Genomic DNA, 24,798 nt, shown 5'->3' with positions numbered 1-24,798 from the left:
CTGGTCCTCTAGCCCAAGGCAATGCTGAGATTGATCAATTATTGATTGGAAGTGTGTTGCAGGCCTCAGAATTTCATAAGAAGCATCATGTCAATAGTAAAGGCCTAAAGAAAGAATTTTCCATTACTTGGCAACAAGCTAAGGACATTATAAAGAGATGTCCTACTTGTTCTTTCTATAATCAAACACCGTTGCCTGCAGGGAGTAACCCAAAGGGCACTAAGAGAAATGAAATCTGGCAGATGGATGTGTTCCACTTTATGGAATTTGGTAAATTAAAATATGTACACCACACCATAGACACGTATTCAGGTTTTCAATGGGCTACTGCCCTGAGCTCAGAAAAGGCTGATTCAGTAATCACACATTTATTGGAAGTTATGGCCATCATGGGTATACCTGCACAAATAAAGACAGACAATGGTCCAGCATATGTATCTAAGAAAATGAAACGCTTTTTTGATTATTATAATATAAAACACATTACAGGTATACCAAATAATCCTACAGGTCAGGCAGTTATAGAAAGATCAAATCGTACTATAAAGGATATGCTGAACAAACAGAAAGGGACCGAAAATACCCCCAGAAATAGATTACATAATGCTTTATTAACCTTGAATTTTCTTAACGCTAATGAGAAAGGAACGACAGCAGCAGAAAGACATTGGATAATGGAAAAGTCTGCTGAACTAAATCAACCGATTTATTTCAAAGATGTGCTGACCTCTCAGTGGAAGCCAGGAGATGTGCTACGTTGGGGAAGGGGTTTTGCTCTTGTTTCCACAGGAGAAGAAAAATTGTGGATACCATCAAAATTAATAAAGTTTCGATTTGAAGAGGAGAAACCTCTTGGAAAGGAGAAATGACAACTTATCCACAATGATGATATTCATACAGGTGGTAAGAAAAACATATAGAATGGGGGCAGGGTTCTGTTCTTATCTCCACAGGAAAACACTCATCTTTGAGAAATTCAAGGGACCCTGGATGTTTGGATACTGACAGATGGAAAAATACCTGCCCGATAGGAAATATCAAGAAAACTGAATGGGTTGTGTAAGTAATATTAAACCATATTTCTAAATTTATAAAGCTGGTTTTGAAGTTGGACTCTGGCTCAGTCCCTCTCCAATTCCAAGCCTGTTAGTAAGAGAAAAACCCAGAGTTTCTGGAGTTTCTGTCTCATGTCAAGAGCCATGATGTGGGACAGAAAGAAATATGAGTTTAGAAAACATCTTTGCTTTTCTTCATATCTATCATACTTTTCATTGAATATATCTATCATGTCTTTCATTGAATATATATATGTCTATATATGTCTATATGATTAATGCTTAAGTTTTTCATAATGAACAATGAGTTTTTCCTGAAGTGACATTTGAAGTTTCCAGGCAGAAGATGGGGCCCCATAACAACAACTCCACCTGGTTGATATGACGTCAGATACTGATAGCGCTACAACAAGACCTGCTTTGGGTACCAGCTGCACAAGACAGTTCCAACTTGGTTAGCTGAAATGGTGCACATCTTGTACAACATTCTGGCCAGACCTCCACAAAATACTCAGAGACTATTTGCAATTTTAAAAGACATTGATCTTGAAATTTAACCATCATTTTACTTTCACAGGATCCCCCAGAAAGAACGTCGCCCCTATGACAGCTGGAAGTAATTTTAGAGGACGACGTCCCCTCTCCCAGTAAAGTTTGCCCTTGGGTTTAGGGACATCATTTAGGGGTTGATTATAATTAGTATACGATTGAGGGTTGGGGGAGGAATTTTATAAGCTCAGGGATCATTTTGAAAAAAAAAAAAAAAAAAGAGGGATGATGGGATAATAGATTTGTAATTGTGAGTTACTGTTGTTAGACAAATATATTGATATAGATTCTTGTATATTGATACAAAGTTAAATTGTATTGACTATTGTATGCATTCATGTTTCTACCTATGTTTAAAACATTTTTTATGTATTGACATATATATATTGTATATATTTATCATATTGCAGTGTACATTTCTACCTCTGATTAAGATACTTATATAATGTTCGTGTATTGGTATATATTTACCCACTGCAATGTATATTTGTACATTGTTTATATTTGGAGGTCATTGTCCTCATTTGTTTCACAGTCGTTTATTGTCTTAGTCTTTAAGTTAGATAGATATTGAGAATTATATAGACTAATAGTCATCTAAGTTTGTCATTTATAATTAGACTAATCAGGTTCTTTAGATATATAGAGATTATACTCAGTATAGATAGATAATCTTCAACTTCTTCAAAGAGCTGTAGAAAATGGCCTTTAATCTAACTCAGAGTTTTGTGGTAGTGAGACACAATTGCTCCTGGCAGCACCACTCTATTCCCGAGAGAATGTTGAGCACCAAAGACACTCCACCTGGAGCATTTCTTTTTGGCAGAACTGGCCTTGGGGCAAAGAAATGCCCATACCTCAACCACTGACAAAGATACAGAGCATGCATCAATGGATAAAACAGGGCTGTCTTATCCTGCCAAGACAGGGTAAGATAGTTTTGAAAGTTGCTTGCCTTTGAAAATGGTGTGTCAGTTATGTTAGGCCTTAGCCAAAGTTGGTTGCTTCAACGCTGCTAATGTGACTTTGGGTGATTGCCTAGGTAGCTAGTTGTCTCTGTGATTTGTTGCATGTTTTGGAAGTTGTTTTACTGAACTTCCTAATTACCCAGGTAACATTATTTCCCTTCTCAGATCTTTGATGGGGTTGAAGACTATATAAATGTAGTTACTTTCTCTCATGACTTGGCCAAGTTATTTATTATACAAGACCTAAGCTAGTTAGAATAGCATATTTGTACTTATTGTATATAATTTCATAGTAGGTTTAGAACTCTCTTATTTAAACAGAAGGGGGAGGTGTTGCGGGAGGTCCTCCCACTCCTCCAGCCTATCGTCGCTGAGATACCAGCCCCTTGGGGCGTGGTCTCTCTCCCTTTAAAAAAGCAGCCACTTCCCTCTCCTCTCTCTCTTCACTTCCTGCTCCGCCGGTGACTTGACTTCCTTCCTGGTTACGCAGAGGGCTGAAAGTGATCTGTAAGTTTTTTCCCCTTTAAATAAATATCACCCTATTAATCATAATCCCAAATTGGCATTGTTTGTGACTTACGCCTTCAAGCAGGGTAATGTGTGGCTAAAACACCAGAAGTGAGTTGCTGTCGTGTTGAGGCTCTCTAAAAGGTCTCATTTGAACAAGGACAAGAAGAGAGGTAAAGGGCAAGCAATGAACCTGTCTGAGAGAAACATTCAAGGCAGAGGAGCTGGAGCAACTTGGAAGGCCCTGGGCCGGGGCTGCACTTAGAAGGCTGGGGAATGCAGAGAAGCCATGTGACAGAGCGGATGGGCCAGGGCAGTCAGCAGAGAAGCTCTACTGGAGTGGCCCTGGGTCGTTAGTGTGGTTTGGGTAACATAGCAAACCACAGAGAGGTTGAAAAGGGGTGTGTAACATTTCGGTCACTCTGGTCACACTTTAGTATATGGCTTTCTGACACCAGGGAGATTGGATCTTTTCCTTGGGGCCGTTTGAGCCCCATGCAAGGTAAGGTGAGATAAATAAGAATTAAGTGGGGATAACTGCTGCATGAGTCACTGGAGGAGATGGGGAGTTTGGGACATAGTGTCCAAATGGAAGGATGGAGACAGCACAGTGGACCACACCACTGTCCCAGCACGAGGGAGGCAGAGGCAGGCCAGAGGATCAGCCCGGGTGTCCATGGCTACATAGCTAGTTGACCCCAGCCTATGCCACCAGACCTGTCTGAAAAGCAAACAAACAGGAAGAGGGTAAAGTATAGGGATGTGTGGATAAGTGTCTGTGAGGTAAGAGCATGTAACCCCCCTCCCCCCCAAAAAAAAAAGACCCACAAATTCTGAAGAAATGATGAGACAAATACGGGTGGTGAGGATTTCTGTAAGGTAGTAGATTGCACTCTTAAAAGTGTCAGTCAGAGAACAGGCCGAGAACTTTGCAGATTGAAGGAGTTTGGGGAAAATCCAGTAGATACTGTAGAAAATGTATTCTCCACATTTGACACCATCTGCTGTCCTTGTGTGCGTGCGTGTGTGTGTGTGTGTGTGTGTGTGTGTGTGTGTGTGTAGGAACTCTAATGAGTGTATCAAAGTTTTGCTCATGAACGTGTGGTTTTAATTCAGGCCCAATGACAATAACAAAAGCAAAGCAGAGCCACGGCCTAAGTGGAAGCCCAAAGCCAAAGTGCCCCTCCAGACGCTGCACATGACTTCAGAGAATCAGGAGAAGGTGAAGGCCCTTCTGAGAGACCTGCAGGAACAGGATGTGGACGCGGGATCTGAGTAAAGTATCTTATTTGAGTACATTTTATACTAAGAACACATTGACAGTGCAGACGCCTGTTCAGCTTTGGGTGCTGGATCAGTGTGGAGTGGTTCTTCCTAATGCTGTGACCCTTTAAAACAGTTCCTCATGTTGTAGCGACCCCCAACCATAAAATTATTCCATCGCAACTTCGTAACTGTAACTTTGCTGCTGTTATGATTTGCAGAATGTCTGATATGCTGACATGCCGCAGTTTGTGACCCCGCAGAGCTGCTGGTGTAAGCCTATGCAACTGTACCCTTTCAGCGTGCTTTAGCTGAAAGTGAGGCCAAAGAAATAGCAGAGCAATTTACCCAGCGGCAGTTTTAGAGCGAGTATGTCTCACCCCACCCTGAGCAGTAACACGGATTGCCTCGGTTTTTTCTCCAGGCCCTTGCTAATATGGGTTGTTGGTGCTTTTTTGAAAACATTCCAACTAAAAACCTGTGTGAGCAAGTAGGAGACTTGTTCTAAGAGCAAATATTGAGGCAGGTTCTTGCTAACGCAGCCCAGGCTGGCTTCAGACTCATTGCAGTCCTCCTGCCTCAGCTTTCCCACCCACCAACCCCCAGCAAGAGAAGTTGTTGTTGTTGTTCTTTTCTTATGGATATGGCTGGTGTGCCTGCGGTTGTCTAGCACCCCTGCAGGACTGGTACCGGAAAAGGCCAGAAGGGTCAGAGTCCTTAGAACTAGAGTCACAGACAATCGTGAGTGCCCTGTGGGTGCTGGAAGAGCAGCAGCCAGTGTTCTTAACCACTGAGCCATCTCTCCGGTTCCTAGATCAAGCTTTAATATTGTACCTTCTGCCCAAGCGAAAGAGCTTTCACTATACTGAAATCTTTTTTTTTTTTTTTTTTTGGTTTGGTTTGGTTTGGTTTTGAGGACAGTTTTTCTGTGTGGCTTTGGAGCCTGTCCTGGAACTCACTCTGTAGACCAGGCTGGTCTCAAACTCACAGAGATCACCTGCCTCCGCTTCCTCCGCCACCACTACCCAGCTCACTCTGAGATCTTAGCTGCCTCCTCTCTGACTTTGCACTTTAACTGCTCTGTGTGTTACATTATCAGTTGAAGAGGTTTGCTCATTTTTTTTATGCTTGCTAGAAATCATGAGTGGTTTGCCTAGGCTCTTTCCTGAGCAGTTCAATAAATGAATAAATCCTTTCACAGAACTAGTGAAGGTCAGTCAGGAGTAGAAATGTTTTGTCAGCCAGGCGCTGGTGGCGCACCTTTATTCCCAGCATTGTTTGTAATAGCCAGAACCTGGAAACAACCTAGATGCCCTTTAATGGAAGAATGGATGAAGAAAGTGTGGAATATATACAGAGGCAGACAGATCTCTGTGAGTTCAAGGCCAGGCTAGTCTACAAGAGCTAGTTCTAGAATAGGCTCCAAAGCTACAGAGAAACCCTGGAGAGAGAGAGAGAGAGAGAGAGACAGAGACAGAGACAGAGACAGAGAGAGAGACAGACAGAGAGACAGAGAGAGAGACAGAGAGAGAGACAGAGAGAGACAGAGAGAGAATGTTCTGTCCTCTACAAGAGTTTTGTTTGTCTCAGACCTTAGACCTAGGAAAAAGATAGGGATAGTATCTCCGAATAAGTAGAGCAAGAGATGGCTTCTGTGGATAAGAGTGCAGGCTCTGTGTTGGCGTGTGGTCGATAGAATTAACCAGACTAGCTTTATTATAAAATATTCAGCTTTAATAAAGGTAAGAAAAGGGGGGACTTACAAAGCCAGAGTTCCCGCGAAGCACAGGAAAAATCAAAGAGGAGGCGGGAAGCATACCTGCAAGATTTTATAAGTAAATATTAGCCTAAGGGGATCACACCCTACAAACAAGGTAATTGGCTGGGGCTTCCCCTTCAGCTCTGGGCTTAGAAGTCTAGGGTGAGCCGGGCGATGGTGGTGCAGGCCAGCACTCGGGAGGCAGAGGCAGGCGGATCTCTGTGAGTTCAAGCCCAGCCTGGTCTACAGAGCTAGTTCCAGGACAGGCTCCAAAGCCACAGAGAAACCCTGTCTCGAAAAACCTAAAAAAAAAAAAAAAAAAAAAAAGAAGTCTAGGGTGAAAATCTTGTTGATCCTTTCTGGGTAACCTTGGTTACTAATCCTCTCTGAGGTTCAATTGATCATTGGAAAAATGGGGACTCGAGTAATATATAGCAGGGTTATTGAGACACTTCATAGAATTTGTTTCTATAGACAGCTTTACCTAGGCCTGATGGCATGTGTTTACCTAGGAACTACTATCCTCACGACAGAAAGTAGTGGCTCGCTGCCAGATGAAGTTAGCAGCTGGAGAGCAATCGGGTCCCCTGTCCTTGGCTCCGTGAATTCAATTCTTAGACCCTTGCAGAACTTTTCTCTGACCTAAGTAGACATTAACGTCTAACTTGTGAAAATGCCCCGTTCTCTAGAAAAGAGATCTCTGGGGAGGAGGAGGAGGAGGAGGAGCAGGAGCAGGAGGAGGAGGAGCCAGAGTGTGATGACGAGCAGTGTTGGCCGGCTGGACAAGAGCCTGCCTTTATTCCTGACCCCATCTCTTGGGAATATATCGGCCCAGAAGAAGTAGAGTCTCCTGTTCCAGAACTTACAGTCTCACCGTTTGCAGTGCAAAAACTTTCCAGGTAACCGCTTTTATCATTTACGGACGCTGGGAGAAGTCAAACCAGCTGCGTCGTGTTATAAACCCGAGTACCTTTCTGTGATGTCCAACTGCGTTGTGTTATAAACCCGAGTACCTTTCTGTGATGTCCAACTGCGTTGTGTTATAAACCCGAGTACCTTTCTGTGATGTCCTGTCGTGGTGCCAGCAGAGCCCAATATGACTAAAATTGTCTTTTAGGATGGAGGGATTAGTGTCATCAAAGATGCTTTTTCAAAGTACAGACTGTAGCTGTCCCAGTTATGACTTCATATGTGTGTATTTAAGTGAATTCCACTTTAGTGTTGTAATAAGACTTTCTACATGACATTTTTGTCATGTTTTGCCCTCACCAGGTATGGTTTCAACACTGGACACTGTCATTTGGCCCTGAGGGTTTGTGATGGAGATCTGGGGGCAGCGCTAGAGCATCTGCTGGACCAGTGTTTTTCGGAGAAATTTGGAGAGAGGATGAGACTGTCCGAGGCAGCTACTCGTATAAGCTTGCATGAGTGTGTGGAGCAGAGACAGGAGGAGGCGCTCGCTCTCAGGTCAATCTGTGGAGAAAAGTTTATAGAAAGAATTCAGCACAGAGTCTGGACCATTGGACTGGAACTAGAGTACTTGACAAATAAATTCTGTAAGTCCAAGCAGAAGGGAGGTGCCAACAGTGTGCGGGACACTTCACCTGAGACCTGTAGATTTTACCTCAAAGGAAACTGTAAATTTGGGTCAAAATGCAAATTCAAACATGAAGTGCCCCCAAATCAAATCATTGGGAGAGCAGAGAGAACCGTAGATGATTCTCATCTTAACGCTGACGACGATACAGCTTTTCTCTATGAGCTTGAGATTCGCTTTTCGGAAGACCACAAGTACCCCTCCCAAGCTCCCCTTGTGGCATTCTATTCCACCAATGAGAACCTACCTCTGGCATGTCGTTTACATATTTCTGAGTTCCTTTATGGCAAGGCCTTGGAGTTCGCAAAGACCTCAGAACCTGCTGTGTATTCTCTGATGACCCTCTTAGAGGAAGAATCTGAGATTGTCAAGTTACTGACAAACACTCGTCACAAGTACAGCGATCCTCCTGTGAACTCCCCTCTGGACCCTTCCGAGACCAGGCCAGTTAAGCCTGCCTACCGCAGACCAGTGGTTCCAAGTCCTTTTCTTTCAAATCAAGTTCCAGAAGGTATGTAAATGTTGATGGGGACAGGACGAGTTCAGCATTCAGAATGACAAGTTTAAAAGTAAAACATGAGGCTGGATGAGGGTCACTGACTGGTCGCCGCGTGTACCCTTCCCTGTGAATCCAGCTGTGTCACTTTGTTGAGCGCCCTAGGGAGAAAGGCTGGGCTGATGGATAAGTTTATTGTCACTGTGTAGAGAATGACGACCTGGGTGATGAGCAGAGCTGGGAAAGGTCTGCCTTGTTCCTGACTCTGTAGACTGAGCTCAGACAGTCTCATTTAACTGGGTTTCATATGTTTACTTTTTATAGATGGTATCCATTCCTTCCTGTTTTTTATTATTCTAGGCTAGTAAAAAAATTGATCAAAATGCTGTTTTTATGAATCTTTAAGTATAAATATATACGTAGGCCACTGGCTCTGTCTACTCTGTCACGAAGATTCTTACACCGTGAGCTCCTCTTCGGCGCTCATCAAAGAATTTACTTTCATTTATTATTGTCCGGGAAAATGTGACTTCCCATGGTTCATAAGAGTTTCCTGGCTAGGGGTGGAGATGCAGCTCAGCAGCAGGAAATCTACCTGGCTGGCTTGAGGTCCTGGGTTTGAACAGCAGCACTGCGAGAAGGAAAACAGAGTTTCCTGGTAAATGTCTAAGTAGAGAGCATGCTGGGTAGTTAGCTAGGTGGACTCCTCAGCCCCTGCCTCGCTCCTGAACAGCAGCTTCTATATATCGTATTCACTTGTGTCCCTGGGGAATGGCAATTTTTATGTCATGGGAGGCTTTTTGATTTATTTGTTTTTGGTGGCCCTGGGGTCTGAACCTCTGGCTTTTCTCGTGGCGGGCAAGCACCCATTCCTAATCCAGCTTTTCAGTACCATTATTGAGATGTAATTTATATACCATAAAACTCATGTACTTAAAGGATATCATTCAGTATTTTTTTTTATGTTTTAGAGTTGCACAATTATAACCACTATCTATTACCCTGAAATAAACCTGTTTTCATTAGTCCCCTATCAGTCTATGTTCACAAGTTTGCCTATTCATAGAAATGGAATCGTATGATGGGAAGCTTTTGGAAGAGGGGTTCTTTCACTTAGCATAATGTTTTCAAAGCTCATGCATGCCATAGTATGTATTCATTCCATTTTGTTGTTGAGGGAGATTTCATTACATGGATATACCACATTTTGTGGATCAGTGGATCATTTAATGACATGTGGGTCATTTTATACCATTGAATTTGGAGGACACTTGCAAGTAGCTAAGACATTCTATGTTAATTCCTTGAATTGAAAGCTTTGTTTTTGGTGCACGCCTTTAATCCCAGCACTTGGGAGGCAGAGACATATGGATATCTGAGTTTGAAGCTAGCCTGATCTACAGAGTGAGTTCCAGGGCTACCTGAAGAAACCGTGTCTCAAACCTCCCCCGCCAAACAAAGCTTTGTTGTTACTTTGGTTTATTAGCACCGTTTGTTCTAGGAGAGTAGAAGTATCGAATGAATAGACTTGTTTCATTCAAGCTTCAGCACTTGCTTTGTCTCCTGATTCTGTAGTTGTTACTTTGTTAGCGAGTTTCTTCCTCTCCTAAAGGAAGGACTAACTCAAAATGTCTTTTTCTTCTCCATTCAAGCGGAAAGATTATCGGAACTGGAGGAGGATGCAGATGAGGGTGAAAGTCCTACACCAGTAGTGGAGAATGAAAGCTATGTGAACCTTAAGAAAAAGAGTTACAAAAAATATGAGTGGCCTGCAAAGTCAGTATATGCTGAAAACAGTAGGATCTGCAAGCAGTTCCGGCTGAAACAGGTACTATACAAGGGCCAGCACCACCTCCCTGAGGTCTGGATGCAACGATTGGGACGCTTTGGTGACCCTTCCTCCCAGCTTCTGGTTCTCTCTGGTGGTTATAAGACTCCTTCTCTCATCCCTTCCAGCCTCCAGCCAGCCAGCCATTTTTTCCTTTTCTCTGCCGTGCCCCCCACACTCCCCTAACCCCTCCATCCCTGATGAGACTGGGTTTCTATGTAAAGCCCTGGCTGTCCTGGAACTCACTCTGTAGACCAGGCTGCCTTGAACTCACAGAGATCCGCCTGCCTCTGCCTCCTGAGTGCTGGGATTAAAGGTGAGCACCACCACCACTCGGCTGGGTTTGTTTGTTTTGGCCTTTTAGAACAAAATCTTGCTATATATCACAGGAATGAGCCACCCCCCCCCAGTGGACAGACTTTACTACATGCTACTGCAGATTTACTACATGCTACTGCAGATTTACTACATGCTACTGCAACTTTACTACATGCTACTGCAGATTTACTACATGCTACTGCAGATTTACTACATGCTACTGCAACTTTACTACATGCTACTGCAGATTTACTACATGCTACTGCAGATTTACTACATGCTACTGCAGATTTACTACATGCTGCTGCAACTTTACTACATGCTACTGCAGATTTAGGTACATGTGCTAGGTGCATTGAGAACACGCCTCAGCTGGCGAATATCAAATGCTGTATGTATACCAAATGGTCTCAGAATCTTTGGTGCAATAGCTAATTTAATATTTGGAGGGAATATTAATACTGTGATTTACATTAGAAAATCCATGTTTAAGAGAAGGGGGAAAGACTCATGCCATTTTGTAGACTCAGGATAAATAACGTCCCTGAGGTCACATAGATAGTAAGTGGTAACAGAGATTCAAGCCCGCTGTCTCGAAAGGCTGTGCTGTTTTCACATTGACATGAAGATTGTTTTAAAAGAAACCGTAAGTAAATTTGGGGGACCCAGTTGGATGTAAGGCAACAGTTAGTTATTGAATTTGTGGATTAGATTAACTGATGATGTCTGAGGACCCTTCTGTGATTTTTATATTTTTATATATTATCAAGTATTTACTATAATGCCAATAGATCATAAAAATGTATATAATAATACCGTAAAGAAAACAATAGGAAACCAGACAGTGGTGATGCTTGCCTTTAACCCCAGCACTCAGGAGGCAGAAGCAGATGGATTTCTGTGAGTTCAACCAGGACAGACTCCAAAGCTACAGAGAAACCCTGTCAAGAAAAACCAAAAGAAAGAAAGAAAGACAGACAGAAAGAAAGAAAGAAAGAAAGAAAGAAAGAAAGAGATAGGAACAAGAAAAGTATGCCTTTGCATGATGCAGGAAATGATAATAGTATAATTCTATATTGTTTCAGAATATAATAAATTATTTTTTCATTTAAAATTTATTTTAGTTTTAAAGAATATTATTATTTATTCATTTGTGTTGTATCTATGTGAGTTTATGTGCACCACATGTGTGCAGTCAGGTACCTTCATAGATCAGAAGAGAGCATTGAATCTCTGGAGCTAGGCTTAACTGGTGGTTATGAGCCACCTGATGTGGGTGCTGAGACTTGAACTCTCACCCTCTGAAAGAGCAATACAGGCTCCTAACCACTGAACTGTCTCTCCAACTCTATTTTATTTTTAGTTGACACAGACATACTTGTATGGCATTTTAGTGCATGTATATGTATGATTAGTGCTTGTATTATCTGTCACCTTAGACATTTATCAGTTCTTTGGGAACATTCAAAAAATCCTTATATAGCCATTTTGATATATGCAAAAAACAAAAAACATTATTTTTAAAGCCAGGGTCTCTAGCCCACGCTGGCCAGAACTTACTGTGTAGCACAGAATGGCTTTGTTTTCCCACTTCAGCCTGAGCTGTGCTAGAGAACATTAGAAGTTTCCCTCCTAGCCAACCCTGTACTTACTAACTGTCCACCCTCCGTCTTCTCTTCCCCCATAGGATTAGCATACAATGCAGTGTTCGGAGTACTGACCTATAGTGTGAAACTGATTTCCGTAGTTATGGTGAATGGCCAAACAGAAAGCTTTGGCAGTTGCTCCTATGTTGATATGGTGTAGAGCTACGCTGTCTACTGCAGCACCTCCTGACCAGCTTTGGCCTCTTACACTTACTCATTAAGATAAGTTCGGTGCCCCAGAAGAGCTTCCTGCATGCCAAGGGCTCAGTAGCTCCATGTGGCCAGAGTTACTGTATTGGACAGTGCGTGTGTGGACACACAGGCTTTATTGCAGTGTTGACAGAAATATTCCCATTGGGAAGGATCAGCTAAGCGCTAAGCAAGAGAAGCTTATACCTTTCAGTTTATTTAGATGGGAAGATGGTTGTGATTCCACTGTGGGCTCAGCAGCCGGCCTGCTAACCAAAGTCCCCTGCATTCAGGCTGCCGTGTCTGAGCCGTGAGAGCGAACTGCTGAAGAGGAAGCAGGAGGGGGTGCAGCTTACTGTGGGGCGCTGAGTGGAGTTCTGTGAAAGGCGACCACACGTAACTCAACCGCTGCCTTCTCCTTGACTTTTATTAGATGTCCAGACAGTTCTACTCAATTCTGCAAGAGAGACGAACACTGCCTGCTTGGGAAGAAAGAGAAACAATTCTTAAACTGTTGAGCAAGCACCAGGTGGTTGTCATAAGTGGTATGACTGGGTAAGAAAGTGCTTTACTTCCAACGCGGCTGTAGTGCACACGTAGAAACAGCTGTGGTGAGGCTGCCGCACGTTTGTTCTCGCTGTCAGGTATTAAATGACACCCGTGTAGGCGGTTGTTGTGCCGCCTCTGTAGTCGCAGGGCCACACCCCAAAGCAGCTCCGACGTTTATCTTGTAGATGTGCGCCTCTGCCTCGGGAGCCCTTTACTGACGCAGGGCCCGTTGTGAAGTCAGAGGGCTTGAAAGCAGCAGCCTTCTGCATTTATCCTGCTTTCCTTAAAGTTCCTTGTTTTGTTTTGTTTCATTTTTTCTTTTTAGGAACAACATAAGTAACATTTTTTTTTCCTGTTCCATACTCTCACTGGAAAGAAGCCTGCTTGTCCCAGGCAACTCTCAGGCTTAATTGGTTTTTTTATTCAGGGTTGTACAAAGAATTATTCTATTTGTGCTGAGACTCAACTAAGATCGTAGTAATTTTATATCTTCTAGTTTCTCATAGTTTTTTTTATTTTAGTTCATTTATAGCCAAGTCAATCTACATCAAAGAGAAGACTATGAAACGTTGTTGGTGGGGGAGACAGGGATTTGTACAGGTGTCCAAGCTCATGAGTAGAAAGGCTGCAGGAGGATGTCAGGTGGGCTGCTCTAGCTCTGTCTGCCTTAATCCCTTAACAGGGTCTCACTGAACCTGGAACTGGGCTGAAGGCTAGCAAGCCCCGTTGTCCATTGATCCTCTGTCCCCCCCCCTTACAACACTGGGTTACAGGAGCATGCACAATCATGTCCAGCTTTTTCCCTGAGTACTGAGGATTCGAACTCAGGTCCTCATGTTGCACAGTAAGCACACTTTCTCTCAAAGCCCCCTAGAATACTTAGATCATAAGCTAATTCTCTTTTTCTTTGGAATCTATATCTAGAGTTCACATCCCTAGAGGCATGTTTGCTCTTACTTGTGTCTTTTCCACGATCCTCATTTTATCAGTGATATTAGACTATCATTTGAGGCCCCTTTCCTAGGATTTACTAGGTCTGGGTTCTAAGTAGGTGGTAGCACTAGGCACTATAGGCACTCGCTGAACAGCCTGGCTCTCTCTCGTCAGCTTTAGATCCTTGTTGCCCGTGATTGCTTTGTTAACTAGCCCTTGAAAACTTCATTTTAGGACTCCTTTGTTTTGACATACAGATGTGGGAAAACCACACAGATTCCACAGTTTATTCTGGATAACTCTCTGCACGGGCCACCTGAGAGGGTGGCGAACATCATCTGTACCCAGCCCCGACGAATCTCTGCAATCTCTGTTGCTGAGCGCGTCGCTAAGGAAAGAGCAGAAAGGGTGGGTCTGACTGTGGGATACCAGATCCGGCTGGAAAGTGTCAAGGTGTGTGTGCGCTGCTTACTTGCTGGTCATCGGAAATCAGTTTTCAGACATAAAGAATTTGGGGGATCTGGATACTGACAGGCAATTAGGGATATAGACCTACAGTTTATTAACTTAACAATCACCTTCAGTGGGGTTGGAATCCCTTGAGAAACATTCTGATGTAGGAACTCTTAGCTGGTTGCACCAAATATGTTTTATATAGACTTTCTATTTTTTAAAACCTTTTTTTAGATTTATTTTATTATATATGTGTGTGTTATATACATATATAAATGTTTTGCTTGCTTGTATGTCTATGCACCATGTGCATGCCTGGTGTTTGCGGAGGCCAGATGAGGGCATGGAATCCCTGGAACTGAAGCTATGGATGATTGTGAGCTGCTATGTAGGTGCTGGGACTCAAACCTGGGTCCTCTAAAAAACAACAGTGCTCCTAACTGCCGAGCCCTCTCTTAGCCCTGGCTTTTATTCTTAATTAGCAGAAATGATTAAACCTGTATTAAACCTGAAGCAAATGTAGACTTGACTTAAACTTTAAAGAAATGTTTCATAACCAGGCCTGGTGGTGCACACCTTTACTCCTAGCAGTTGAGAGCAGAAGCAGAAGGATCTCTGTGTTCTAGGCATCCTGGTCTACATAGTGGGCTCCCGGACACCTAGGCTATATATATCCACCCTATCTCAAAAAAACAAGCAAAACAGTTTTAGGTGTTGGGTTGCTTTTTTTTTTTTTTTGAGAGTCTTAAAGTTTTAGTATGAGGCAGAAGGTGTATGTTGACCTTAGCCAGAAGCTATAGTTACTATCTCATATTAAATGAAATTGCTGGTGGTTCTAAGTTCATTCATACTCATTCAGTTTGGCTTGCCAATAGTTGCTTTTCCAAAACCTCACTAAGTGACATTGTCTCTTCTGTGTCAGTCCTCGGCCACCAGGCTGCTGTACTGCACCACAGGCGTGCTGCTGAGGAGGCTGGAAGGAGACTCCGCCCTGCAAGGGGTCACCCACATCATTGTCGACGAAGTGCATGAGAGGACAGAGGAAAGGTAAAAGGAAGGTTTCCATGGACACCCTCTCCTGTCCCCGAAGACATGGCTGAAGAACTGTCCCCTGCTTCCAGCTGAGTTTCATAGACTAGTGGTGAGAGAGCCTGAGGATGCTAAGTCGGAGGGAGGAGTGCTGACTTGATCGCCAAGGTCTGTGGTGCAGTGGTTGGAGAGGGCATGCCCATCACTAGGAGAGCCTCCTAGGCACGTGCCGTGTCCCCAGGGCTGGCCCATATGTGCTTCCTCTGTCCTCTGGATCATCCGCAAGTTTATCATGCCAACTTCTAGTGCCTAGTGGTGTGGTAGTTGCTGGGGATACAAACGTAAGAAGTTCCTCCTCATCTTCACAGTTTGAGAGGAGAAAGAAACGAGAAGCCACAAAAAGTGACACAGAAAGATGGTCAGAGACCACATTTCTGAAGAGATGACATTTAAATCGTAAGCTACAGTAGGAAAGGGCATCCCTCTAACACTTGGAACAAAGACAGCACAGAGGAGCATTCTGCTGTGGGAATGGGCATGATGAGGCCAGAGCTGAGGAAAGCCAATATGGTTGCGCAGTAACAAATGAAAGAGAAGATGACAGGGGAAAGAAAAACAGGAGCCAAATCTTCAGAGGCCTTAAAAATCATAATAAGGCATTTAGAATTTATTTTATTTTATTTATTTATTTTCCGAGACAGGGTTTCTCTGTAGCTTTGGAGCCTGTCCTGGAACTAGCTCTTCTAGACCAGACTGGTCTCAAACTCACAGAGATCCACCTGCCTCTGCCTCCCAAGTGTTAGGATTAAGGGCCTGCACCACGACCGCCCGACTAGAATTTATTTTAAAAAATTAGAAATCATTAAGAAACATTTTTAGGATGGGCAGTGATGGTACACACCTTTAATCCCAGCACTCAAGAGACAGAGGCAGGCAGATCTCTGTGAGTTTGAGGCCAGCCTGGTCTACAGAACGAGTTTCAGGACAGGCTCCAAAGCTACAGAGAAACCCTGTCTCGGAAAAAAAAAAAAGGAAAAGAAACATTTTTAGAAACTGAGCAAAGGCCACATAGACACATGATGTTAATCAGTTTGTCATATAAATGTTGTGCGAAAAGAATAACAAACTAGTAGAAAAGAAAGGTTGTGGGAGTAAAGGGCCTTCCAAAAAATGCTGTTACAGATATCCTGAGAAGACCTAAAGTAAATTTGTCAGACTAAGGAAACTGAAAATGTCAAATTATGAAACTCATAAAAAAAAATTAAAGCAAACAAGCTTGAAGATTCAGCTAGCAAAAGAACTAAACAGAAGGGAGCCAGGTAGCACCCTTTAATCCAAGCTCTCGGAGGCATAGGCAGGTGGAGCTGGGCCTGCCTGGTCTGCAGAGTGAGTTCAGGTCAGCCAGGGCTACACAGAGGAAACACTGTCTTGAAAAACCAAACAGAAAACATATGAATGAAAGACTACCTGCTCCTTTATTAGAAATCTTTTGTTTTCAGATGGTGTCTTATAGAAAGATGTATTTATTCTGTAAGTTAATAAATATTCATTGAAGCCAGGCGGTGGTGGCGCATGCCTTTAATCCCAGCACTCGGGAGGGTTTGCATTCCGATTGTTAGGGGAGCTTAATAATGAAGTAACTAAGTAAAATACAAAGTGTTTTTTTTTAAGATTTATTCATTTATTTATTATATATACAGTGATCTGTCTGCATGTATGCCTGCAGGCCAGAAGAGGGCACCAGATCTCATTACAGATGGTTGTGAGCCACCATGTGGTTGCCGGGAATTGAACTCAGGACCTTTGGAAGAGCAGCCAGTGCTCTTAACCTCTGAGCCATCTCTCCAGCCCCCTAAAATACAAAGTATTAAGTTCTAAGAAGGAACGAAATACATGGTGGGATGTGGGTTCATTTGAAATGTTAATAGATTAGCCAGGAAAGGCCTTGCTGAACATGTGTTTTGAGTAAAGACTTGAAGGAAGTAAGGGACCATTTGTGAGAATGGTTAGCAGAAACTCATTCTCGCAAGTTACTGCCGTACAAAGACCCTGAGCTGCATTCCTCAAGAACAGGAAGAATGGAGTCCTGACTCTTAGTAAGAGCAGGGTGAGTGCGGCCATGCCACTGAGAGCCACGGTAGTGAGCGCTCACTGAGAGCTCCCTGGAGGACTTGGAGAAGAACGGCACACTGGGGATGCCATTTGAACAGAAGCAGGCTCTACCCTGTTGATGAGAGTGTAGGCAGCTGCGGGCTCGCGTAGCCCTGTGTGGATGACTTGGAGTCCTGCTGTCCTGCAGCATGCATCACTCCATAAGTACAGAAGGGTTTGTGCTTTGGTTTCCACTAACCATAGGCTCAGGAGTGTTTGCTCCTCATCTAGACCTCTAGCTTAGACTTTTAGCAGCTGCATGCCATTCCGTAGACTGGATACTGCTACCGTTTGCCATTTCCATCACTTTGCTCTTACAAACAGTGCTATTATGAAAATCTTTATATGTGTACTTTGTATACCTGTAGATATAAAGAATCAGAACGATCAGCTTCGGCAATAAATCTTATCTGTATTTTGATCGGCCTTGCACTGAATTTAGTTGAAGAGAACTGGTGTTTTGTATTTTTAAATTCAAACTGTTTACAACCAGGACTGTGACACATCTAAGTTTTACATTTCCCGCCTAAGTCTTAAATGCTCCAAATACACAAAAGTCGTTAGTTCTCACATGTCGCATGTGTCTGACCCACGGGTGTCTTTTCTTGTCTCTAGTGACTTCCTACTGCTAGTTTTGAAGGACATTGTGTCGCAGAGACCAACCCTCCAGGTCATTCTCATGAGTGCAACTCTGGATGCTGGGCTCTTCTCAAAGTATTTCAGCTATTGCCCAGTTATCACTATTCCAGGTAACCAAAGCACACGTTCTCCAGTCTCCTCCTGTTGCTGTGCATCCCTCTAAGTAAGCAAGGGTCGCTACCTGAGAGTCCATTCGAAACAGGAGGCGTTTCTTCCTGTCTAGAGAAGAGGTTCGTTTACAACGGAAGGTCCCAGTGTAAAGCAGCCAAGGAGGAGGTCATTTATCCACCTGCCAGATTTTAATTTTGTGTGTGACCTTTTAAAGTCCTAGTTCTTAGGATTTCTAGCATTCTGTGTGTTTAACATCAAAACGTATGTTTTCAGGAATAATCTGTTATAAAAAGGGAAAATATGCCGATTTATACCATACTTGTTCACTCATGGATTGTGCTAAATCTCAGATACTGGTCCCTCTGGAGACAGGGAGGTGGACAGTCTGTTTGCTTGTGGTGCTTTCGCAGCCTTCTTGTGAGATAGTCACCATTCTGAGCCCGGGCTTGCCCTTCTACCATTGATTGACCCACAGGGACAGTTTGGAAACACCGACTAAAATAATGGCATTATTGGAGCTTGTTTTGCAAGTGGTGGCAATCAAAGAGAAGGAGAAAGCACACGCTGGGTCTGCAATACAGCGCTGAATGCTTCAAGTCTCTGTGTGGGGAGGGAAGAAACGGTGTGATGGTTTGTAAAGTCCCGTTAGGAATTATCATTCCCTTACTGCCCACTTATGTTCCCTCTGCTAGTTAGAACTTACGCCTACAAATTTCTGTCATCAAAATCTTTTTAAGAATATTTTTAAGTTGGGTGTAGTGGTGTATACTTTTAACTCCAGCACTCAGGAGACAGAGGCAAGGGGATCACTTTGAGTTCAAGACCAGCCTAGTCTAAATAGTGGGTTCCAGGACAGCCAGGGCTATGTAGAGAGACCATGTTTCAAAAGACAAATAACAAAATACTTCCAAGAACACAGAACTAACAGTACTTTGTTATTCCAAGTATTGTTTTAATATATAGATAGTGTGTGCAAACACAGTCGCCCGAGCGTGCACGCGTGCACACACATTTCCAGCTACCTTCCTGAGTAGTCTGATGCCTTTCTAGTTTATTTTCCTTTTTTCTAGGTCGTGCATTTCCTGTTGATCAGTTTTTTCTGGAGGATGCAATTGCCATGACGAGGTAAGGAAGATATTAATTGAAGTTCATCAAAAATCTTTGAAAACACACTTCTTGTTAATTTTTAGTATGCAAGATACTAACCTTCCTTTCCAATTGCATTTAGTCTTTCATTTAATGTTTCCATTGAGTTTTTGTTTTCCTCCTTCTGTTAGCAAACAAACTTTTGGTATTTAAGTTCTGCTTCTTAGTAACTAACTCTGAGAGGTAAGTTAGTGTCTCCGAGCTCACTTTCATTGTGTGTCAAACGGATCTGTTAATACTAACACTTCCCTGGGTCACAAGGGCTGTGTGAGGAACTAATAACAAGATTAACTAGAGTAGCAAAAGAGAACACTTGCTGCTTTTCTAGAGGACCTGAGTTCAGTTCCTAGTTGGGGGACTGGTTAGGTTGGGTAGCTCACAGTTGCCTGTAACTCCAGCTCCAAAGATATGATTCTCTCTTCTGGCCTTTCTAAGTACCTACTTATCTAAAGATTAAAACCGAGCCAAGCTGTGGTGGCGCGTGCCTTTAATCCCAGCACTCAAGGAAGCAGAGACAGGTGCATCTCAGTGAGGTCAAGGCCAGCCTGGTCTACAGAGTGAGTTCCAGGACAGCCCGGAGTGTTAGGCAGAGAAACCCAGTCTCAAGAAACTTAAAAATTAAAACTGGAAGGGAAGAAAGTGGGTGTTTAGAATTGTATGTGACCATAATAGATGCTCTGTAAATGTTAGCTGTTCTCATCATGTTCTCAGGAAGCCTGTGATACAGGCTGAATGTCAGGGTGTCTATGCAGGAAGCCTGTGATACAGGCTGAATGTTAGGGTGTCTATGCAGGAAGCCTGTGATACAGACTGAATGTTAGGGTGTCTATGCAGGAAGCCTGTGATACAGGCTGAATGTTAGGGTGTCTATGCAGGAAGCCTATGATACAGACTGAATGTTAGGGTGTCTATGCAGGAAGCCTGTGATACAGGCTGAATGTTAGGATGTCTGTGCAGGAAGCCTGTGATACAGGCTGAATGTTAGGGTGTCTGTGCAGGAAGCCTGTGATACAGGCTGAATGTTAGGGTGTCTATGCAGGAAGCCTGTGATACAGGCTGAATGTTAGGGTGTCTATGCAGGAAGCCTGTGATACAGACTGAATGTTAGGGTGTCTGTGCAGGAAGCCTGTGATACAGGCTGAATGTTAGGGTGTCTATGCAGGAAGCCTGTGATACAGACTGAATGTTAGGGTGTCTGTGCAGGAAGCCTGTGATACAGGCTGAATGTTAGGGTGTCTGTGCAGGAAGCCTGTGATACAGGCTGAATGTTAGGGTGTCTATGCAGGAAGCCTGTGATACAGACTGAATGTTAGGGTGTCTGTGCAGGAAGCCTGTGATACAGGCTGAATGTTAGGGTGTCTATGCAGGAAGCCTATGATACAGACTGAATGTTAGGGTGTCTGTGCAGGAAGCCTGTGATACAGGCTGAATGTTAGGGTGTCTATGCAGGAAGCCTGTGATACAGGCTGAATGTTAGGGTGTCTATGCAGGAAGCCTGTGATACAGGCTGAATGTTAGGGTGTCTATGCAGGAAGCCTGTCATACAGGCTGAATGTTAGGGTGTCTATGCAGGAGACTGGAAAGATGGCTCAGCAGTTAGGAATACTAACTGCTTTTCTAAAGAGCATAGAGTCAATTTCCAGCCACTGTGTGGATAGTGGCTCACAACAATCTGAAACTCCAGTCTCACGGGTTTTGACACTTCTGGCCTTCACAGGCACCACACAGACACATCCACATACCCATATGCAGACATACATACTTAAAACTAATTAAAAATCAATCTTAAAAAATAATTTTTAGCTGGGCAGTGGTGGCGCACGCCTTTAATACCAGTACTCGGGAAGCAGAGGCAGGCAGATCTCTGTGAGTTCGAAGCCAGCCTGGTCTACAGGAGCTAGTTCCAGGACAGCTAGGGCTGTTACACAGGGAAACCCTGTCTCAAAAAAACAAAAACAAAAAAATTTTAAAAAGGATGTATGTGAAGGAGGAAGGGTCAAATACTTCCACTGAGCTTGAGAGAGCTGACTTACACACGTTGTCTCTGACTCTTCAGGCAGGCTCGAGCACACACACACACACACACACACATAGACACACACACACGTCCACGTGGGCACAAAACCACAACAAAAGGGATCAACCTATATAGTTTCAGAATTGGGTAGGAATGGTAGTTTCTGTTGTATACAAGGGATTTCTCTATGACTTTTTAGCCATGAATCCTCAAAGCTTTGATCCTTGCTGTTTCTTGCTGTTAAACCCATCCTTGTTGGCTATCAGATTCAAAGCATTTTAGTGATTAAAAGGACTTCTGTGATTAAAAACTTCCAGATGAGGATCTTATTACTAACTACTAAACTCTAGGGTAAAAACAGCCCCGAATGTCTAGGAGCTTGCGGAATGAATCTTATCATCAGATTGCTGTTTCTCAGACAGCAGGCTGTCACGTCTTTACTGTCTGTTCCTTCCTCCCCCTTTTTTCCAGGACATTCTTTAACCCTCAGCTCGAGTGCCATCTTGGTGAATTTTCATCCACTTGTTTCTTACAAGCCTTGGGTACTTTTATTATACCGGTCTGTCTTGCAGAATAGAGACTGTTTGGTGCTTCCTTGGTTTCCACGTTTCTTGAAAGGCTCTTTATTTCACACACCACACCACACTGCCATGGCCCTATGTAAAACTGGCATTTGGTAAATGCTAACCAAATGAAATTTGAATGTAAAAGGAGAATATGACATTTCATGGTGGGGAGGAACTGAAGCAAGTCAAAGATTATAGAATAATGACAGTTTAGACTTCTTTGGTTGGTTTTTGTTTCTTTGTTTGTTTGGTTGGTTGGTTTTATTTGTTTCTTTGAGACAGTGCTTCTCTGTATAACTGTCTGGCTGTCACGGAACTCACTCTGACATTTTAGACTTCTTAAAAAGCCATAGGACCCTTTCTGCAAATAAAGTCTTTTAGAGAGTCATGAAGAAATAAGAACTAAAATGGTAGGAGGAAAGAGAGCCCACTTGGCCGCTGTCCCCAGCCCTTACCTTTCACAGGGTCTCTAAGAAACCTTTCAACCTCTAGGGAAAGTAGTTCCCAGATAGTTATGTCCATCAGGTCTCCCAAATGATGAGAAAATAAGGCTTTTGAAATTGACTCTCAGAAGTCCTGTGGCGCGGTGATTTAGTGGCAGACCTAGAGATTTTAGTGTGTATACCTTTGCATGGCACTGTAACAGTGTTTTCTCTAACAAACTCCAACTGTCTAATAAGAGTCTTGCAGTGTGTTTGAAGATGGTCTTATAGCAGTGTTCAGAAAAGAACTGGTAAGTCAGGACTACATTTGGTTGCACAGGCTGGAATTGGCTGCTTTAGAATTATAGTTGGGGCCTTTGGGGCATGGGTAAGATTCTCAAAGAAGGAATTAAAATTAGGGGCACTCCATTCCTCCTGGGTGCTTTTCTCCGTAGTCTTCTCTGGTTGTCTAGACAAAACCAATGGCATTCATCCCCACCAGCAACAGGGCACAGCCAGCAGAGTCCCGGGCTGCTGGGAGGGAGCACACGAACTGGGCAGAAGCAGGACAGCTCTCTGTTGGACAGAAACAAAGTGAGAGGCTGGTTTACACCCCCAAGACATACTCCTGTGCTTTCTCCCTCAGATATGTGTTACAGGATGGGAGCCCATATATGCGCTCCATGAAACAGATCGCAAAGGAAAAGCTTAAAGCCAGGCACAACAGAACTGCGTTCGAAGAGGTGGAGGAAGACCTGAGGCTGTCGCTTCAGCTTCAGGACGAGGACTCCGTCAAAGACACAATACCAGATCAACAGTTAGATTTTAAGCAGCTCTTGGTCCGCTATAAAGGTAATATGCGCACTCAGGGAATGGTATTAAATATGCCAAAAGTATCTTGTCGTTTCTATCCCACCATGATCCAGAAAAATAGGGCTTTTATTTTATGGTAACATTGCCTTAAATTTGTCAAAACAACTTTAAACTTCCCAAGTCAGCAGTTCTACCGCATAGATTATAGCTACCATACCTACCAGGGGAGTTTTCTTTTTATTATTATTATTATTATTATTATTATTAATTTTTTTTTTTGGTTTTTCGAGACAGGGTTTCTCTGTGGCTTTGGAGCCTGTCCTGGAACTAGCTCTGTAGACCAGGTTGGTCTCGAACTCACAGAGATCCGCCTCCCTCTGCCTCCCAAGTGCTGGGATTAAAGGCATGCGCCACCACCGCCCGGCATTATTATTAATTTTTTTTTTTTTGGTTTTTTTTTTTTGAGACAGGGTTTCTCTGTGGCTTTGGAGCCTGTCCTGGAACTAACTCTGTAGACCAGGCTGGTCTCGAACTCACAGAGATCCACCTGCCTCTGCCTCCCGAGTGCTGGGATTAAAGGCGTGCGCCACCATCGCCCGGCATTATTAATTTTTAAAAGTCTTTGCTAGGAGATGCCAGGCGGTGGTGGCGCACGCCTTTAATCCCAACACTCGCGAGGCAGAGGCAGGTGGATCTCTGTGAGTTCGAGGCCAGCCTGGGCTACAAGAGCTAGTTCCAGGACAGGAACCAAAAACTACGGAGAAACCCTGTCTCAAAATTAAAAAAAAAAAAAAAAGTCTTTGCTAGGAGAAAAAAGAAAAACCAGCTGACCTGCAGGAGGAGGAACAAAGGTTAGCGGCTCTTATGCAGAAAATACGAGTGAGGGAAGAAGAAACCAGGGGAAAGAGCAGGGAGGGTGGCTGGGACCTGGCGCCAGTCTCAGCCTTAAGGACAAAGACAAAGTGTGTGTCCTGTGTATTCACCTCTGGTTATAGGTATAGCAGACCACACAAGAAGGAACAGTAACAGGTGCAGTATGTCACAGGGGAGGGCTTCCCTGACAACACAATTAAAATGCATTTAAAGGAAGAATCTTTAAAGCTGTCATTTTATTTAATTTTTTTTTATTTTCTTGAGACAGAGGTTTTACTATGTTGTGCAGGCTCGCCTTGAACTCCTGCTTCATCCTCCCATGTAGCTGGGTCCATAGGCATATACTGTTATACCCAATTAAAATATGTTATTTTAAAAGTCCATGTATAGCTGGGAGATGATGGTGGTGGCCTTTAATCCCAGCACTCAGGAGGCAGAGGCAGGTGGATCTCTGAATTCGAAGCCAGCCTAGTCTACAGAGCGAGTTCCAGGGCAGCCAGAGCAACACAGAGAAACCCTGTCTCAAAAAAAAAAAGTAATATAAATAAGTAAATAAAAGTCTATGTATAATGCTAACACTGGCTGGTAAAATTTCCCCAATATTTAAATAGTCTCAAATACCTCTCCATGAATGACTTAACTACAAAGGGAATGAATAACAATTAGACAGGGAAGAATCTTAACTAAATGATCAAGTTAACACAATAATGGGGCAAACAAAGATTGCAGACCTCAATCATGCACTGAAAATTCAACATTGTTTTGTGATAGTCATGATTTAATTTGATTGTGGTAAAATATCAGATAACCAAATAGAAGAACACTCTACAAAATAATCTTTAAAATGTCAAGATTGGACTGGGGAGGATGCATGGATTAAAATACTTGCTACACAACCTGAGGAACTGCATTCAGATCCCC

The 24,798-nt window shown here is 43.3% G+C and overlaps 1 protein-coding gene across 4 annotated transcripts in view; it reads left to right on the top strand.

Moving 5' to 3' along the window:
• The window catches only part of Dhx57 (DExH-box helicase 57), a 63,797-nt gene that overhangs the window by 14,622 nt on the left and 24,377 nt on the right, over positions 1-24,798 (top strand). For 3 of the 4 annotated variants that reach the window (XM_075955844.1, XM_075955845.1, XM_075955846.1), the window contains exons 3-12: positions 4,196-4,354; positions 6,791-7,000; positions 7,374-8,209; positions 9,847-10,022; positions 12,609-12,730; positions 13,915-14,110; positions 15,033-15,157; positions 17,906-18,039; positions 19,111-19,165; positions 22,838-23,043. In XM_075955844.1, the coding sequence (XP_075811959.1) occupies positions 4,196-4,354; positions 6,791-7,000; positions 7,374-8,209; positions 9,847-10,022; positions 12,609-12,730; positions 13,915-14,110; positions 15,033-15,157; positions 17,906-18,039; positions 19,111-19,165; positions 22,838-23,043 (2,219 nt within the window). The remainder of the gene's footprint in view (positions 1-4,195; positions 4,355-6,790; positions 7,001-7,373; positions 8,210-9,846; positions 10,023-12,608; positions 12,731-13,914; positions 14,111-15,032; positions 15,158-17,905; positions 18,040-19,110; positions 19,166-22,837; positions 23,044-24,798) is intronic. The other variant, XM_075955847.1, reaches the window with a different exon arrangement.

The sequence above is a fragment of the Microtus pennsylvanicus genome, chromosome 21 (genome assembly GCF_037038515.1).
Source record: "Microtus pennsylvanicus isolate mMicPen1 chromosome 21, mMicPen1.hap1, whole genome shotgun sequence".
Lineage (NCBI taxonomy): Eukaryota > Metazoa > Chordata > Mammalia > Rodentia > Cricetidae > Microtus > Microtus pennsylvanicus.
The sequence above is the reverse complement of the archived record's forward strand: the minus strand, read 5'-3'. Positions and strand labels throughout refer to the sequence as shown.